This window comes from Dermacentor variabilis, unplaced genomic scaffold, assembly GCF_050947875.1.
Source record: "Dermacentor variabilis isolate Ectoservices unplaced genomic scaffold, ASM5094787v1 scaffold_15, whole genome shotgun sequence".
Classification (NCBI taxonomy): Eukaryota; Metazoa; Arthropoda; class Arachnida; order Ixodida; family Ixodidae; genus Dermacentor; species Dermacentor variabilis.
The window spans coordinates 9,542,862-9,562,204 of NW_027460313.1; the positions used below are offsets into that span (position 1 = coordinate 9,542,862).

General features: G+C 46.3%; 1 protein-coding gene across 1 annotated transcript in view; it reads left to right on the forward strand.

Moving 5' to 3' along the window:
• Window positions 1–5,416: 5,416 nt before the first annotated feature.
• The window catches only part of LOC142567989 (thiopurine S-methyltransferase-like), a 55,642-nt gene continuing 41,715 nt past the window's right edge, over window positions 5,417–19,343 (forward strand). Inside the window, exons 1-2 of the mRNA XM_075678083.1 lie at window positions 5,417–5,471; window positions 14,771–14,848. Coding sequence (XP_075534198.1) covers window positions 5,422–5,471; window positions 14,771–14,848 — 128 coding nt within the window. The 5' untranslated portion in view covers window positions 5,417–5,421. The remainder of the gene's footprint in view (window positions 5,472–14,770; window positions 14,849–19,343) is intronic.

Consider the following 19,343-nt stretch of genomic DNA (forward strand, 5'->3'; position numbering starts at 1 on the left):
CACACAGCTACGCTAAATAAAAATGGTTTGCGTGACTACTTTCTTTCTTTATAGTGACACTTTAGTATATTGCATCCAAGTGGAAAATGACATTGTTATGCATACGTACGATGTGTAATATTTGTTCTGTATAAAGACCAGTGTATATATCATGTGAGTGCTACTGCGATGTAAGGGACCCTGGGCCTCCGTCAAGCTGCTGCGACAGCTTTTTGCCCAGGTGTCCCTCCAGTTCCTCTTGTTTCTGGTAAATAAAATTTATTGATTGGTTGATTGAAACAGCAAAAAAAATTTTTATTGATTTTATTTATTGGGTATCTGCTTCGCCATTCAGGCATTACAGCAGGGAGGGTACAACTCATATAAACAAAAACTCAAAATTACATTCATAAAGCATGGAAGAAATCATCATTTGAACAAATACAGACAGTGTCAGGTGGTAGAGTATTCCAATCTCTTATAGTACGAACAAAGGAAGAGTAGCGGAAAGCGTCGCTTTTGAAAGGAATCTCACGTATTTTCAATTTGTGATCTCTCCTTTTAGAAACATATATGGGCGGCTGAAAATACAATTCCCTAGCTATCCCCGTTTTAGAGTGGTATATGTTATTAAGAAATTTTAATTGGAGATTTCGACGACGGTGTTCAATAAGATGTCAATGTAATGATTTTTGCGTTTTGTCCTGCTAAGCATCCAGTCATAATTGCCAAGGACAAACCGAACTGCCCTGTTCTGCACTTTTTCTACTTTATCTACAAGTTCTGTAGCATATGGATCGCATATACTACAGAAATAGGCAATATGAAAACAGAAATTGTTGGAAATAGGCAAGGGGAGATGGCGCAGCCAAAAAACATTTAGAATGCGGGATGTCCTCGCCAGCACATTACACATTTTCCTTCGTAGCGTTCCTACGTGTGTCCTGGCCAACATTAGCCGAGTTGCTAAACAGAACATGGAGATCCCGCGTACTGTGTGAATTGATGTAAGCGAAGCTTTCTGGTTTTTTTTTTAGATTGACGGACCATAATTAGCCGTAATGTTGACGACATGCCAGAATAGGGACGTTCATGATGCTAAGCGTTACCTTGCGTGCACCGCTGGTGTTTGTTTACGTACATAGTACACAGAACACACAGCGAGACCTGTTGGCTCGAGGCGTTGTGCGCAATTTAGGCAGCCTGTGAGAAGGTTAGCACTGTCGTTTTGCCTCACATGGCGCATCGCATCATGGCTGAAGTGCTGCTGTGTTGGACGACTGCTTGCGTGTGATGTCTTGTAGTCGCGGTGCATTATTGCGGCTTTGCGTGTGCACGCTCCAGCTACGTCAGTTGTCCGTATAAGCAAACTTACACGCTGTTTATTTTTCAGAAGTAACAAGAACATACTCACCCAACCTTCAATTTACGTATCTCTAGTTTATCCTCGACTGTTCTTATGTCTAGAAGTAGCGCTTCGTTTACTGCAAAAACCCAAACGAGGCATGCTTAATTTCTGACGGCACCATTTCTCTCTACAGTGATCCTTCTATGCATGTGAGCTCTCACGAGCGAAAAGGGGCATGTCTGTTCACTCTTTTCGTGACAGCGCCGCTTCTACCCATTCAGTGTTTCCTCACCCTACCTCATCTCTACCATTCTATCTATCTCCTCTCTAGACTGTTGCGCGTGTGCACGAAGGTAAGCGCTGTAGCTCCTACAATGCTTTTGCAGGTGGTTTGACGCGTGTAATTGCAGCCGTTTCAGATGGCACTGTGGAGGCGCCAAGCGAGGTGTTCTTGGAAAGGTCTGAAAAGAAAAAGCGTAAACTAGGAATGCTTCTTGAGGTCGCATTTCCCCTCTGCCATGCAGGTATGCACGTTATCAACGCCTGACGTCATATTCACGTAACCATTGATGCAGGCATCGGGTGGTGACCAGCAGCGTTGTCTGAACAGCCCAATCAAAGGCTCTCCGAGTTTATAGGAGGTCACTTTTGTTTGCTTTCACAATGAATAATATTGCCTACATTGAGTTTTTCTTATCTAATTGGCTGACAAGAAGCCAGGCGCACGCTCAGGGACAGAGGGATTAGATGGGGCCGAGCCTCTGCACTGAAAATGGATAAAGGATAAAGAGGGCGGTGGCGGCGTCTGCGATTGGTGCGCTTTTTCGTACTTTGCTTGTGTTTGCTGGTCGAAAAAAATCGGTGGCGTGCAACGGACAGATAAAAACGTCGCTAAAATGGATCCTCCGCAAAGAATAGTTGGCAATGTGATGTCGTATACCTGCCAAAAACAGCTCGATAACGTTATACAGCTACGCAAAAAGTTTTGTCATATGCAAATAAACCCATGCTCTCTGGCAGGTGCGAGTAAACAATGCCTGAGCGATCGGCGACAGCCATCTTCTATTCATACTGCAGAGATTTTGCGCCAAAAAACAACACACACAAGAAAGACGGCGACATCACGGGCGCTACTTCAACTGTTTAATGAGGGTGAAAGCACTCGACATATATAGCCCTCCAAAACAGCGCGCATGCGTACAAGGCAACATGGAGTAGAAAGGTTTGTCAGAGTAGGTGCGATAGAAACTTCAGCTCGGCCTCGTAAAGAAAAACCGATGTATCACTAACACAGTCCGGACCCGCTTTCTTGATGTAGAAGGCTTCCAATGTTTCACGCGATGTCTGATGCCTGCCTCTACCAAAATCCTCGCATCGCGGAACCGTGGAAAACAATCGGTGCAAGCCCTGCAGTGATCCACAAGTCGCTCACCTTCATTATTTTTTATACCTTTTGCATATTCCCTAAGCCGGTCGTTCACACAATGCGCCGTCAGTCCAATGTAGGATTTCCCGCAGGACAGAGTAATTTCATATTCGACGTTTGTGGCACACATTACGAAACGCTGGCCATGCTTCCTCTGACAGCCAGACATTTGGCTTTCGCAAGTTATGCGACGGCTTAGCTGGGCAAGCTTTTGGGGCGCGGAGAACACCACCGGTACATTATACCGGTTAGCCACTTTTTTCAGGCTGTGCGTGACTTTATGGATGTACGGGACCACTATAGGCCACTCTTTTTTTCTTCGGCTCTACCCTGCTTACCCCAGCCTTCAACTTCTTCAAAAGCTTTTCTGCCACAGGGACCAAGACCGACTCAGGGAAGCCAGCTGCAACGAGCCTGCCCGATTGGTTGTAAAAACTTGCTTGCATCTCATGCACAGACGACTTCCGGAGCGAGGACTCCAGGCAGAGGTTGGCGATGCCTCTTTTCACTACCTTTGAGTGGGCCGAATTGTACGGCAGGAGCCCTTTTTGCGCACAAGGGGAGTAAGCCCAACAAATGCGCCCATCTGAAAACGTTAACTGTAAATCTAAAAACTGAAGCAAACCATTATCCGGCAGCTCGTAAGTAAAAAAGAGCCCTTTCCCCAGGTTTCTAAAATCATCTAAAACACTGCTCACTGCAGCCTCATTCGAAACGGAGCACTGCTTGTTTAAAACCACTAAAAAGTCGTCCATGTAACGAAACACTTTAAGGACTTTGTCATTAATAAAATGGTGAAAACGATCGTGTAGAGAGCGACCGATAGATGATAAAAAGATAGTGGCAAGTACAGAGGCTATGCAAGAACCTATGCATATACCTTTCTTCTGCAGGTAAGGTTGCTCGTCAAACAAGCAGTTTCTCGACTTTAAACAAGCAGTGCTCCATTTCGAATGAGGCTACAGTGAGCAGTGTTTTAGATGATTTTAGAAGCCTGGGGAAAGGTCAATGTTTTACTTATGAGCTACCGGATAATGGTTTGCTTCAGTTTTTAGACTTACAGCTAAAGTTTTCAGATTAGCATTAGCACCGCGATGACCGAACGCAAGGCGCGTGACATTCTCGCCTGAATAACGCGAGCTGCATGTAGAAATGTTCGCGATGAATGCGGAGTATCTCAACTATTCTCGTGTTTCGTCACGATTCTGTAATTTCTGCACGCGTTTAAGTGGTCGTACGCCTTTATGACTAACTGGTGCCGCTGCCTCTCAAGCGCAAACTCTCAAGCGCAATCAGGTGATTGAGAAATGTGCGGAATATAACCAACCCTTATATATAGCTTTCATTGATTACGAGAAAGCGTTTGATTCTGTCGAAACCTGAGCAGTCATAGAGGCATTACGGAATCAGGGTGTAGACGAGCCGTATGTAAAAATACTCAAAGATATCTATAGCGGCTCCACAGCCACCCTAGTCCTCCATAAAGCAAGCAACAAAATCCCAATCAAGAAAGGCGTCAGGCAGGGAGATACGATATCTCCAATGCTATTCACAGCGTGTTTACAGGAGGTATTCAGAGACCTTGATTGGGAAGAATTGGGGATAAAAGTTAATGGCGAATACCTTAGTAACTTGCGATTCGCTGATGATATTGCCCTGCTTAGTAACTCAGGGGACCAATTGCAATGCATGCTCACTGACCTGGAGAGGCAAAGCAGAAGAGTGGGTCTAAAAATTAATCTGCAGAAAACTAAAGTAATGCTTAACAGTCTCGGAAGAGAACAGCAATTTACAATAGGCAGCGAGGCACTGGAAGTCGTAAGGGAATACATGTACTTAGGGCAGGTAGTGACGGCGGATCCGGATCATGAGACGGAAATAATCAGATGAATAAGAATGGGCTTGGGTGCGTTTGGCAGCCATTCTCAGATCATGAACAGCAGGTTGCCATTATCCCTCAAGAGAAAAGTATATAATAGCTGTGTCTTACCAGTACTCACCTACGGGGCAGAAACCTGGAGGCTTACGAAAAGTGTTCTACTCAAATTGAGGACGACGCAACGAGCTATGGAAAGAAGAATGATAGGTGTAACGTTAAGGGATAAGAAAAGAGCAGATTGGGTGAGGGAACAAACGCGAGTTAATGACATCTTAGTTGAAATCAAGAAAAAGAAATGGGCATGGGCAGGACCTAATAACCGATGGTCATTAAGGGTTACAGACTGGATCCCAAGGGAAGGGAAGCGTAGCAGGGGGCGGCAGAAAGTTAGGTGGGCGGATGAGATTAAGAAGTTTGCAGCCATGGCATGGCCACAATTAGTACATGACCGGGGTTGTTGGAGAAGTATGGGAGAGGCCTTTGCCCTGCAGTGGGCGTAACCAGGCTGCTGATGATGATGATGGTGACGATGATTATGCACATGTGTGAGGCAAAAGACCAGATTTCATAATGTTTGCAAGTAGGAGTGCTAACGTGTATGCTTGCTTTCAAACGGCATTATAACGCAGACAAACTTGCGAGGTAGCAGAAGTACTATCACGTACACAAAACGCAAGAAAGAGTGGTCATCAAGGTTAATCACATTGGTTGAACTAGCTGAATATGACCCAAAAGTTGTACGTTACACTTTCTGAATGCCAACAGGGTTACCACTTTTTTTTCCAGACAATGGACAAGCGACTGAGCATCTACTGCTGCGACGTATTTGATTTCTTGAGGTAAGGCCCGTGTGGATTTAGCATTATCTTACGTATGGGAGCTTAACCTCAATAGGAATCTGGGCGAGTGGGATTACTTCCATTTTGAAGCATTGCACAGGAGAGATAGATGCAGAGAAAACGCCCGCCGTGGTGCCTTAGCGGCTATAGTATTGCGCTGCTAACCACGATGTCGCGAGATCAAATCCCGGCCGCGCCCACCGCAATTCCGTGGGGACAAAATCCAAACGGTCCGGGTTCCGCGCATTGGGTGTACGCTACAGAAACCCCGTCTGGTCAAAATTAATCTTGAGTGCCCTATTACGGCAGGCCTAATGATCAGTTCGTCGTTTTCGCACTAACATCCCAGAATTTAATAGACCGTCTTATTGAAGGCGCCGCCATTTTGCGATCGCAGCGCCGTCTATCGTGTGGCGCCATGCTGGTATGTGGGATCGCACTGGAGGGTGCACGGCGAACCTGCATGCTGTTGACAACCAGTGGCAAGTTTTCCCCCTTTCCCGAGAGGTGTCGACAAGTTGTTTGGATTGGGAAACTTCTTAGCGTGTTGTCACTAAGCTTTTAGCTTCGATATAGCCGCAATATCGAACGGCGACGGGCCTAGAGGCGTTGCCGTAGCTGTCCCCACGATCGAAATAGGAGGCCAGTCAAGTCTGAACACTGTCGATACGTAACGTATACATGTAACGTGTTATTATTGTATGTGTAGCCTTGAACGGCTATTAAGGTATCACTAAGGCGACTACATTGAGAGGTGTCTCCATGTGTCCTGCGGTGTGTCGCACCAGCGTACACCCCAATCCAGGTAACTGCGAAGCCCAGAGGAAGAACGTTTTGCTAGCTTTCGTGGGCCTAAAATTTACGCGGTACGATTTTCTAAACATTGATTATCTGGCACGCGGGCACCAAAACTTAGAAAATGAAGAACTATATATATACAGCATAACTTCATCGAAAGGGCTGTTAACATGGATAATATGAGCTGATGATAGTGAGAGCGAATATGCCACGATCAACCAGACGCACGAGACGCGTGGAACCCTTAGGTCTCGAATGGTGCCTGTGCGTGCCAAGACACCTCGCCTACTCGAGTGAGCTGAAAAACGAACTGCTCTTTGCAAGGGCAACTTTATTTTCTTCAGTAATACAGCGCGCGATGAGCACCGTCGACAGCTTGCCGGCGAGATTCGGAAGCACGGAAGAGCCCAAGTGAACTAGGCCGGCCGACACACGGCCGGAAAAGAGCACATCTTCATTTCTTAGTCGGCGCGTACTGTTTTCATAACACGTCCTCGGTAAACTTCCACCAACACGTTGGTTGCCAAGCATCAAGGCTTTTTCATGTCCTGGCTCCGGACAGGCCGCCATTGGAATATGAACCTGGCAACGTTTAACGCTAGAACGTTATCTAGCGAGGCGAGTCTAGCAGTGCTATTGGAGGAATTAGAAGGCAGTAAATGGGATATAATAGGGCTCAGTGAAGTTACGAGGCCAAAAGAAGCATATACAGTGCTAAAAAGCGGGCACGTCCTGTGCTACCAGGGCTTAGCGGAGAGAGGAGAACTAGGAGTCGCATTCCTGATTAATAAAAATATAGCTGGCAACATACAGGAATTCTATAGCCTTAACGAGAGGGTGGCAGGTCTTGTTGTGAAGCTTAATAAAAGGTACAAAATGAAGGTTGTACAGGTCTACGCCCCTACATCCACTTATGATGACCAGGAAGTCGAAAGCTTCTATGAAGACGTGGAATCGGCGATGGGTAGAGTGAAAACGAAATACACTATGCTAATGGGCGACTTTATAGCCAAGGTAGGCAAGAAGCAGGCTGGAGACAAGGCAGTGGGGGAATATGACATAGGCACTAGGAATAGCAGGGGAGACTTATTAGTAGAATTTGCAGAACAGAATAATATGCGGATAATGAATACCTTCTTCCGCAAGCGGGATAGCCGAAAGTGGACGTGGAGGAGCCCAAACGGCGAGACTAGAAATGAAATAGACTTCATACTCTGCGCCAACCCTGGCATCATACAAGATGTGGACGTGCTCGGCAAGGTGCGCTGCAGTGACCACAGGATGGTAAAAACTCGAATTAGCCTACACCTGAGGAGGGAACGGAAGAAACTGGTAAATAATAAGCCGATCAATGAGTTAGCGGTAAGAGGGAAAATAGAGGAATTCCAGATCAAGCTACAGAACAGGTATTCGGCTTTAACTGAGGAAGAGGACCTTAGTGTTGAAGCAATGAACGACAATCTTGTGGGCATCATTAAGGAGTGTGCAATGGAAGTCGGGGGTAACTCCGTTAGGCAGGATACCAGTAAACTATCGCAGGAGACGAAAGATCTGATCAAGAAACGCCATTGTATGAAAGCCTCTAACCCTACAGCTAGAATAGAACTGGCAGAACTTTCGAAGTTAGTCAACAAGCGTAAGACAGCTGACATAAGGAAGTATAATATGGATAGAATTGAACATGGTCTCAGGAACGGAGGAAGCCTAAAGGCAGTGAAGAAGAAACGAGGAATTGGCAAGAATCAGATGTATACGTTAAGAGACAAAGCCGGCAATATCATTACTAATATGGACGAGATACTTCAAGTGGCTGAGGAGTTCTATAGAGATTTATACAGTACCAGTGGCACCCACGACGATAATGGAAGAGAAAATAGTCTAGAGGAATTCGAAATCCCACAGGTAACGCCGGAAGAAGTAAAGAAAGCCTTGGGAGACATGCGAAATGGGAAGGCAGCTGGGCATGATCAGGTAACAGCAGATTTGTTGAAGGATGGTGGACAGATTGTTCTAGAGAGGCTGGCCCCCCTGTATACGCGATGCCTCGTGACCTCAAGCGTACCGGAATCTTGGACGAACGCTAACATTATCCTAATCCATAAGAAAGGGGACGCCAAGGACTTGAAAAATTATAGACCGATCAGCTTACTGTCAGTTGCCTACAAAGTATTTACTAAGATAATCGCAAATAGAATCAGGAACACCTTATACTTCTGTCAACCAAAGGACCAGGCAGGATTCCGTAAAGGCTACTCAACAATAGACCATATTCGCACTATCAATTAGGTGATAGAGAAATGTGCGGAATATAACCAACCCTTATTTGTAGCTTTCATTGATTACGAGAAAGCGTTTGATTCTGTCGAAACCTCAGCAGTCATGGAGGCATTACGGAACCAGGGTGTAGAAGAGCCGTATGTAAATATACTGAAAGATATCTATAGCGGCTCCACAGCCACCGTAGTCCTCCATAAAGAAAGAAACAAAATCCCAATAAAGAAAGGTGTCAGGCAGGGAGATACGATCTCTCCAATGCTATTCACAGCGTGTTTACAGGAGGTATTCAGAGGCCTGGATTGCGAAGAATTGGGGATAAAAGTTAATGGAGAATACCTTAGTAACTTGTTATTCGCTGATAATATTGCTTGCTTAGTAACTCAGGGGACCGATTGCAATGCATGCTCACTGACCTGGAGAGGCAAAGCAGAAGAGTGGGTCTAAAAATTAATCTGCAGAAAACTAAAGTAATGCTTAACAGTCTCGGAAGAGAACAGCAATTTACAATAGGCAGCGAGGCACTGGAAGTCGTAAGGGAATACATCTACTTAGGGCAGGTAGTGACGGCGGATCCGGATCATGAGACGGAAATAATCAGAAGAATAAGAATGGGCTGGGGTGCCTTTGGCAGGCATTCTCAGATCATGAACAGCAGGTTGCCATTATGCCTCAAGAGAAAAGTATATAACAGCTCTGTCTTACCAGTACTCACCTACGGGGCAGAAACCTGGAGGCTTACGAAAAGGGTCCTACTTAAATTGAGGACGACGCAACGAGCTATGGAAAGAAGAATGATAGGTGTAACGTTAAGTGACAAGAAAATAGCAGATTGGGTGAGGGAACAAAAGCGAGTTAATGACATCTTAGTTGAAATCAAGAAAAAGAAATGGGCATGGGCAGGACATGTAATGAGGAGGGAAGATAACCGATGGTCATTAAGGGTTACGGACTGGATTCCAAGGGAAGGGAAGCGTAGCAGGGGGCGGCAGAAAGTTAGGTGGGCGGATGAGATTAAGAAGTTTGCAGGGACGACATGGCCACAATTAGTACGTGACCGGGGTTGTTGGAGAAGCATGGGAGAGGCCTTTGCGCTGCAGTGGGCGTAACCAGGCTGATGATGATGATGATAATCTTAGAACACATTTTAACAGAATAAGTTTAATGTGGGTGCACGAAGGTGTAGCTTCGTCCATTCGCAATAGTTGACCGACTCGAATACGCGCTGTTCTTTCACATCGCACTTTCTTCAGGGGTGCCGAGTTCGTCACCGTGCGCTCACTGGGAAGAAAACCTTCCGAACAGACACGCGATGGCATCAATTCCTTTCTGTTTATGCTGGCAATACAAAGCGGGTGCTTCTCTGCTATCGCGGCGACGGTGTCCACGAAGTCTCCGCAGCTCAAGGTGCCCTTCACGCTTGCTTCCTCAAGTTATTTTTGCAGCCGAATACAGCAGAGTGGTAGCCTGTCGACCTTGAGTCATCTGTTATCGCAGAAAAATCCCAGCCGAAACAGGCTAGAATAACACTAACTCGCAATGAAACCGCTACCATTCCAAGCTGTCGCTGGGAGAAAACGGAATCTGCACATACCAGTGCGAGGAGGAGAGCGGCGCGGCGCGCTGGTTCGAGGCTACGTTCCTCCTCGCGGATAAAACGGAGATGCTGCCACAGAAGCGCTATTTTTCAAATGAAGGTTTATTACAGACACGCAGCAAATATAGGATCAGCGTACAAGTCATACAGCTGAAGCATTTCAAACCCATAAATACCCGCATGTGTGCACATGTCATTCCTCTGTTTCGATAGCAAGGGGTGAATGTGCATTTTTAGTTCACATTTTTCCCCACGGGTTTGCTGAGGTACTGTTGTAAAAGATGGTTATTCGGTTATTCTTTTTTATAGAGTAAGCATTCTTAGGCTACTCACCCTGAAAATCTGTCCGTCGGTCTGTCTGTCCGTTCGTAACGCCTAACGCGGTGCGCTCTATAGAGAGAGAAAAAAGAATAAATTCGAAAGGAAAAAAAGTACACGCAGAATCTTTTGTGGGAGTTAACTAAATGATGCGTAAGCATTTGATACTAATTACCTGCTGCGTCGCCGTATGCTTCCGTGTTTCGAATAATTGCGAGAAACACCGAGGAAGAATCGTGAAACGGAGATGGCGGTTGCAACACCGAAATCTTAGCTGAGACCAACATGAGACGATGAAGAAGAGGCGTGTAGTAGCAATGCTCACTTGTGTTGTAGGTAACTCCCAGAAGATGTGGACGTGGGATAATATGGCGAGATAGAATTTGTAAATGAAGTAAATATATACAACATTTATTATGTTCACTGCCTCTTGTTTAGGTCTTCTGGTTGCGTTTCTTCTTCATATTCAAATTGGATGATGGTGTGTTTGCATGATGCCACTGCTTCTTGGAAGATGGGCACTGGCCAATACGTGTTGTAACACGTGACGCAATTGAACCATGTCACGTTTGGCAGACCTCGTACGTAGACGTGGTCGATGAAGACCCGCCGTGGTTGCTCAGTGGTTATTGTGTTGGGCTGCTGGGCACGAGGTCGCGGGATCGAATCCCGACCACGGCGGCCGCATTTCGATGGCGGCGAAAACACCCGTGTACTTAGGTCGAAATTTCCGGAGTCCTCCGCTATGGCGTGCCTCGTAACCATAAAGTGGTTTTGGCACATAAAACCCCGTAATCTAATTTTTTTGGTCGATGATGCTGCCTCCTGTCGATGCGAACCATTATCAATAGTGCTCAACCGTACTCCGGCGGCGGCTGCGTATGGCGCGACCACGTGGGCCCCGTCTTGAACGCGATCTGCGATGGGGACACGGTATGCCGGGTGCTGATAGCTTCTTACGCACTACGTTCTCGCCGCTCAGTTTGTGTTGAAGCGAGAGGCAGGACGAAGGTCAATTCGCTCGCTGCATCGGACCCCATCTTGAAAGCAATCGTCCTACGTGACGGACGAACAGAGGGACGGGCGGAGAGGTTTGCTCGTTGGGTAAGCATAGAAATTCAGACGTATTTAAACATGCAGCAGATCCAACCACTTGTAATCTATATAAAGGGAAGCTTTGTGTGAGTGCATAAGAAGTCGAAACACAAGTTCGTGTTTATTGAATGTTCGCACAGAGTGACCGGGAAGGCTTTATTCAGCCATTGTATAGAGGCTAGTGCAATGCCTCAGCCGCTGCCGCGGATGCGCGGAGGCGAGCGCCCTCTGGTGGGGACGCAAAGAAGGCAGCGGTACAAGTACTACATTGTGATTGGTTGGACTATTCGGCAAGAGAACAGCCAGGCAGCAGCACCCACGATCACGAAACCCGGTGAGATTAGCAAAGCGAAGGTTCACTTTGAAAATTCGAAGAAAAATGTTGGCGGTGGTGAGTGTCGAACCTATGACCTAACTCTCAGAAAGCCGAGTGTCTTACCCACTGAGTTTAACACCCACGCTTGCAGATGGCAGATATATCTGAGCCATATGAATGTGTTGTACTGCGTTGTCTGTGTAATCGCGCAACACAGATAGAGAAGCAGCCAATGAATTGATAAGGATGGTAAGTAGGGATGACGGTTTATATAGGTGTGATCGGGGTTTATAATGGTTAGACGCGGATGAATACGGGGATAAACTGCGATAAGGGCTTAAATGGTGTCAGCAATTCTGATGAGGTTGATAAGGGTCGGATCAAATCCGATTAGGTTGATAAGGACCGATAGGGTAGGAACATGCGCAATAATGTTGAAAGCGCTGATAAGGGTCGGATCGACTCCATCAAGATTAATGACGTCGGATAGAGTCTGACATGGTTGATAACGACCGATAAGAGGTTATAAGGGTCGGATCACGTCCTATAAGTTTGATAATGGCAGATAAGGGTTCATGAGGGCCGGAGCGATTACAAAAGCTTGATAACGACATAAAAGGGTTGATAAGCTCGAATCAAGTACGATAATGTTGATAACGCGCGATAAGGGTTGGTAAGGGTCGATAAGGGTTGCATCGATTTCAATAAGGTTGATAACGACTGATAAGGGTAGATAAGGGCTTATACTGGTCGGATCAAGAGGCAAAACCGATTCGAAGGCCAATAAAACATACATTTAATGAACCGTCTACTGCTTGGCCAGTAGCGGCAAACAACGTATGTCCTGTCGTATGTGTGGAGTTGAAGTTCAATGTTTGACGGAAGCCCGTCTGGTCGGGATAAAACATGGTGAAAAGGTAGACAAAACCTGGGGCACTACGCCGACCAAAGTAAAATTTAAAAGAAGGCGTTTCGACTGCACGGGAGCCTTGTGTGAACAAGGCTCCCGTGTGGTAGCCGAAACGTCTTCTTTTCTTTTAAATTTTGCTTTGGTCGGCGTAGTGCCCCTGGTTTTGTCTACCTTTTCACCATGTGTGGAGTTGAGCAGGTGGCACAATGCTTACGCATACAACTCCACTGGAGTTAATGCATAATTTTTTCTCTTCCTTTACGTTAGGCCTGGTCTGCGTTACATATACATATGTACTAATCACTTGCCGGTATTAACCCTTTGAGACGCTGTCTACACAATTGTGCACAGCAAAAGAGTGCATCAATAGCAAAAGCGCTTATGAAAGTAATGGTATTTAAAATGTGTTTCATACATTGTGAAATACTTATTATTGGAACTGTGCTGCAATATTGACTAACGTGCGGAACGTTTTAGCAGAATGAGTGGGAAGGTAGACAGCTGGGTGTCTTAATCTGTGTCAGCATGTTGTATGTAGCAGGTTCGCTTCTTTCATTGTTTTTTACAATATCATACACCAGCAATAATTTTCAAGTGGCTGTATAAGTGCTTTTCAAGCTTTTCAAAACACGATATAGAACATGTTCTCATATTTTGTGTTCCTATCGCGAGGTTTCGCATGGAGTGGAAATTTTGTAAACTTGACAAAACTTTCTAAACAATTGAAAATTCTTAATATTTTCTGCAGCTGTACACTTTCTACGATTCTGAAGATGCAAGAGATGTGGTGAAAGTAACTTTTCACGGGATAAAGTGGCGTCTGAAAGGGTGAAATGTTGAGTTGAAAGAGAGTGTTTCTGCTGTTCCTTCCATTACTGTTTGTGCCTGCTCTTGGCGCTGGTAGGTTAGGAAAGTATGGGAGATTCTTTCGTCAATACTGACAGCAAGTTACTTTCTGTAGTTTGAGAAATATTAAGCACTTGCCTTTTAGAATATCCGTATTTCACTAAACACGAATTCTGCCTAATGATATAAGGTAAAAAAAATTGCGACTGATACTCCCTACAGAAGGACGATCGTCGTGCTAAGCACTATGTATTGCCTCCTTGTTTGCGTGTTTGCGGTCTGAACGTTCTTGCTTATCTTCTTCCGTTAGATTTGAGCAACGCTGCCTATTCCTGGCATTTCTGGCGCCTGACGTAGAAGCATCACTCATCTTTCGTTCAGGCATGTTTGCATTCCGAGAGCAGCTCCTAGGAGCTGTGGAGGGGATGGCGAGCGGCACCCGGTGCCCAATTATTGCACCAATGAGCGAGCGCTTCTGCGCCAGGTGTGGGCCATTTGCTCGGTAGCCGCACCACCATCTGCAGTGCATGAAGACGGCGGAGCTTATTAGGACTGTTACGGGTTGCGCAGTCATCGTGCCCATAGGACCCAGAACCCCCAAATTCTCCTACGATCACGTGACTCACCTTCAGTCAACGCTTACTGCATGGACAATGCAGATTGGCTGTTTTCAATCTGCTAACGAAACCAAGAAATTGCGTTTTATTTTTAAATTTCGTTCATTAACTACTGCACATATCCTCATGAGTTTTTATTATGAAAGATAATATTTTGTTTCCATCAGGATTGTTGAACTATTCTGCTGTAGTTGTAAGCGGAAAATTGATTTTTTAATCTGAACCAGAAAAGTGAAACTGAGCTTGCATGCTCTTCATGAGCGCTTCCTATACGAGGCTTCGCATTGAGAACATACTAAGAATACAGAAAATAAGAACGTTACCAGCATATTAATTTGGGCTTGTTGATTGCTCGTCGTTACAGGGGTACACCATAGATGTCTAACGAAAAGACGCGCAAAGAAAGCACACACAGCCCTGCAATTTCAGCAAAACATTGCCTTTTTCGGCAATCTCTCTCTATCTTGCCGACAGTAGTCCTATATCTTGTTCTTATGCACGCTGAGTGTGTTCTCTTTTGGCTTTCAGCTCGAAACCCAGTCTGATGGACGTGGTGTTTGATCGGGCTTCACTATGCATCATGGAGTCACAGGTTGATCGGCAAAGGTACGCCATGTTGAAACGCTATGGTGAAGTTTAGAACCAGTGAAAGTTAATCAAGTCGGTGGTGATTCAACTTCTTGAAAGCCTAGCATGGGAGCGGGGATACAGAAAGTTTGTGTTAAGTTGTTCTTTTCGTTTCTTTTTATGTCCGTGTTCGCACGCCTGCGTTTCATTGAGCCCTCGAGCAAACTAGCTGTGCGGTGCCTTGCCGCCTGCCGCTTACCGCTCTCGCATTACTCTTCTCGGTACATTCCTCACAAAGCAGCAAGGTTTCGCTACCGCCGAAAAAATTCTGTTTTATTTATTTATTTATTTATTTATTTATTTATTTACAATACCTACAGTGCTCGTGTGGGGCATTAGTGTAGGGGGAATATTAACATAAAAAATACAAATGCCTAAAAAAGCGCAGATTGCTAACAATAATTTAAAATTGTCTACAGGAAAACTGTGAAATGTGGTCTGAAAATAACTGTCTGTCATGCGACGTCACGAAAACCATGATAGCTCCTCATCTGATATGACGTGTACACACTGGTTATGCGTGATTGGACCGAAGAAAAGAAAGATGATTATTTCTGATTCGACGCCTTTTCGCCATTAGCCCTCTGCTATTGGTACGTTATTATAGGGCCTATAATCTTGCTGCAACCCCATTCAATGGCTTGGCGAACGCACTCGTTGATGCATTAAATTATTCTTGCACACTAGTAATAATAATAATATTTGGGGTTTTACGTGCCAAAACCACTTTCTGATTATGAGGCACGCCGTAGTGGAGGACTCCGGAAATTTTGGCCACCTGGGGTTCTTTAACGTGCACCTAAATCTAAGCACACGGGCGTTTTCGCATTTCGCCCCCATCGAAATGCGGCCGCCCTGGCCGGGATTCGATCCCGCGACCTCGTGCTCAGCAGCCCAACACCATAGCCACTGAGCAACCACGGCGGGTACTAGTAAGTGCGGCTTCCCCACAAGGCTTCATCAGTAGTAGGCAAGAAGTGTATGCAGGGTCACCATAGATGATAAACTATTGTCCTTGAACCACTTATTCGAGTTTTTCATAGAAGTGCCTTTCACCTAAGATTTCTCTGCACACAGGGTATTAAAAGGAACACAGTTGAGGAAGTAAACTCCCCCTGACGGCACACGCTTGTGTCCATCTTATAAAAACTGATAAACTGCAATGCCTCCCAAACCACCATGAAAAGCAAACAGAAATGACAGAGGCCTCCACAGTAGAAAGAAGGGTTTCCCGATTTTGAACGACACCTAGTTATGTCAATGCATGGATGACTTCTGGGCCCAAAAGAGACAAAAGACATTCTGTTTACGAAAACATATCTTGAACATCTACGGTGTGTCTTTTATTATTCTTAGGCAGTCTCAAAATAACAGCAGTGGGTAGACAAGACTTAGAAAAAACTATTAGCATCGTGTCTGCTTCCAAGATACGGGCCATCTAGGTCGCAGGTGATTCCTTTCAGGCACATAAGCGCTTAGTACTTCCATACGTGTACCCTTTAGTTAGCTGAGAATGAAACTCTGGTGTTCCGTCGGTCTGCATATACGCCTCGCTATTGCATCGATAAACGTCCAAAAATGTGTAAGTGCCGTTCCTCTTCTGTAGACAGCCTGTAACATACCTACATGTAAATGGGTTAGTAGAAAACTTAATTTAAAAGTGCTCATCCGTAGGGCAGAACATTCCTGACATGGGCCAACCTACACGCAATGAGCCCATGAAAGCGCATTTTGAATAATCAGAGTGGCAAAAAAGCGCTATGACTCTAATTAAAGCATTTCCTGTACACAACGTGAACGTCTGTACACGTAGAACGTCGATTGAATAAATATGGACAGCTCATCGTTTGCGCCACGGTTTGCATGTACTGTCTCCCACGTAGGCGTAGGCGAACATTTTATATTGAGAGCAAAATAGTGTACATTCATGTTGAAAAAATAAAAAATAAGAACATATCTTGTCCTTTTCCCACAAGGCAGCAGGATTCAAACAATAGTGGCATGTCAAATCATCCAGCAATATTCCGAACCTCTTCTCTATTGATAGAAAGCCCTGTTTGCGCTTGACATAAGTGTGTGATAGCTGCTAAACAGCTTCTGAATGTGGCACAACATATGCGGGCACGCAAGCTGGCGTACAAACAAACACAAAGCTTCAGAGGCCGACACGCGCCCACCTTGAGCACTGATAATACATTGCAAGATCTCTACGGCCTTGACGACGATAGGAGACTCGGCCTTTGAAAGCGGAAATAGGACCGAAAGGTTTGTACGTCTCAATAGGTGGTCTCCTCAGTCCAGGTACAATTCTCAAACCATCTACGCCTCGACTCGTTTGTACACATTACCAAAGCTTCAATATCTTTCTAGCTCAATTCCGCAAGACAATAAAAGCCCTAAATAACACTGTGATGCGTCATGGTGAGGCTTAATCTTGGAAACAATCGTTACCACTGCTTAAAAAGGAACCACAGCTTCGTTCATAACTTGACGACTGATCACTGGACTGGCTTAGTACATTCTCACAAAAGGCGCCTGCTTTGGATTGGCTTGGTAGCTATGGGATTGATTGCGAACAAGCTGTTGCTGTCTTTAATGAACACTCCGGGCGCATTTCCGCCGTCGTCGTCGCCGTGATGTTTCATGTAAAGTCCAAGGGTGATAACATCGTGGCAACGCCCCGTATGATGTATGTGTGAGTGAAAGCGTGAGAGGGTGAGCCGACGATGATGGATCGATCTCGCGCGCGCAAGGGAGGAAGGAGGGGAGAAAGCGCGTCGTTTTCCATCGCGTGCTAGGCACGAAGAGGCGGGCGTTCTACTCCGGCGGCGGCTGCATAAGGCGCGCCCGCAAGGGCGCTCTCTTGAAAGCGATCTGCGATGGGGACACAGGGTACTGTTGCGTTTCGCCTGCGACACGTGGTTTTGCCGGCGCGACTGCGGAGGGGCGGCAGACATTTTGGCCCGATCGTCGTCACCGCAACGCTCATCGGCAGGTGTTTCCAGGCGCGACTGCGGCGATGCGACCGCAACGGATCACCCTCGCATTCCAGTCATTGTGCCAGAACCAGGCGATGCGAAAGCAGGGATCATCCCCTCATTACAGTCATTGTGCCCGACCGGCAGCGCTACAACAGGGTGCTACGAGATCGTGCTCGACATGGTGCTACGGCATCGCTACAACAGGGTGCTACGAGATCGTGCTCGACATGGTGCTACGGCATCGCTACAACAGGGTGCTACGAGATCGTGCTCGACATGGTGCTACGGCAGCGCTACGACAGTGTGCGTCACCATTAGCCCATTGTACATTCACGTGCTCGTCTTTTGAGGGGTTCCTTCTTGCCCTCAACTGCGAGAGTATAAAAACAGCTGCCCCGGACGCCAAAAGGAGGGCTCCGATTTCTTCTGTTGAGTGAAGTGCTCTCCCGTCTCTCTACTTCGGTCAAACCTGACCGCCAACTCTTTGCGATGTTAAAATAAACAAGTTGTTTCGTTGTTACCAGTCGACTCATGCTTTGCCGGGACCTTCGGATGCTTCCAGTTGTACCCCAGGCCGCCAGGCCAACGCTACCCTTGGGGCTTGCGACCCAGGTACAACCACGGGCGTCAGCGCCGAGTTCCCAACAGATCGTACCAGCGGTGCGATCCCAAACATCTGGTGGCAGCGGTGGGATCGCCTCCGACTTCAAACAACTGTCTGCCAGCGGTGGGATCGCGACAACGGAGGCCAGCAGCAAAGAGATGCAGTTGACTGTATGCTGAGCAGCTCAACGACGATCCGGGAGCAGTGCAACGAGCCCTGTGTGACGACTGGTTGCCTGCAGCGGAACGACTGCGCGGAATTCCTGCCTGCGAGGTTTGGTGAGTGCGGGACTTTCTTCTTCTGAGCTTTGCCAGGCTTTTTGTTAGTGTCAGAAACAGAGCTGGTAATTGTGGTTGTCGTTGCTGCCGGGTTAGTTTGCGGCAAGACAATAGTAAGCAGTAGAGAAAGCAGCATTCAGAGCAGCCATGGATTTGAAGTCGTTGCGCAAACCGAAATTGTTGGAGCTTGCAAGAGAGTTGGGTCTGGATGTCTCGGACAAACTCAGAAAACCAGAACTGATAAAGGCTATTCTTGAGTTAGAGGCTGAGGATGACGAGCTGTCGGAATGCCTTGAGACCATTGAAGAGAGGGAGACTGCAAAAAGACAGGAGCGCGAACTTAAAGAGCAAAAAGAAAAAGAAGAGCGTGAACTTAAAGAACAGAAAGAAAAAGAAGAACGTGAACGTAAAGAACAGAAAGAAAAAGAAGAGCGTGAACGTAAAGAACAGAAAGAGCGAGAGCAACAAGAGCGTGACCGTCAACACGCTTTGGAAATGAAGCGTCTTGAGGTAGAGATGGAACGCGCTCGTAATGGAAGTCAGGCACACGGTGCAGGAGAACGCGTATTGTTCAAAATGACTGACCTGATGCGGCCGTTTAAGCTTGGAGA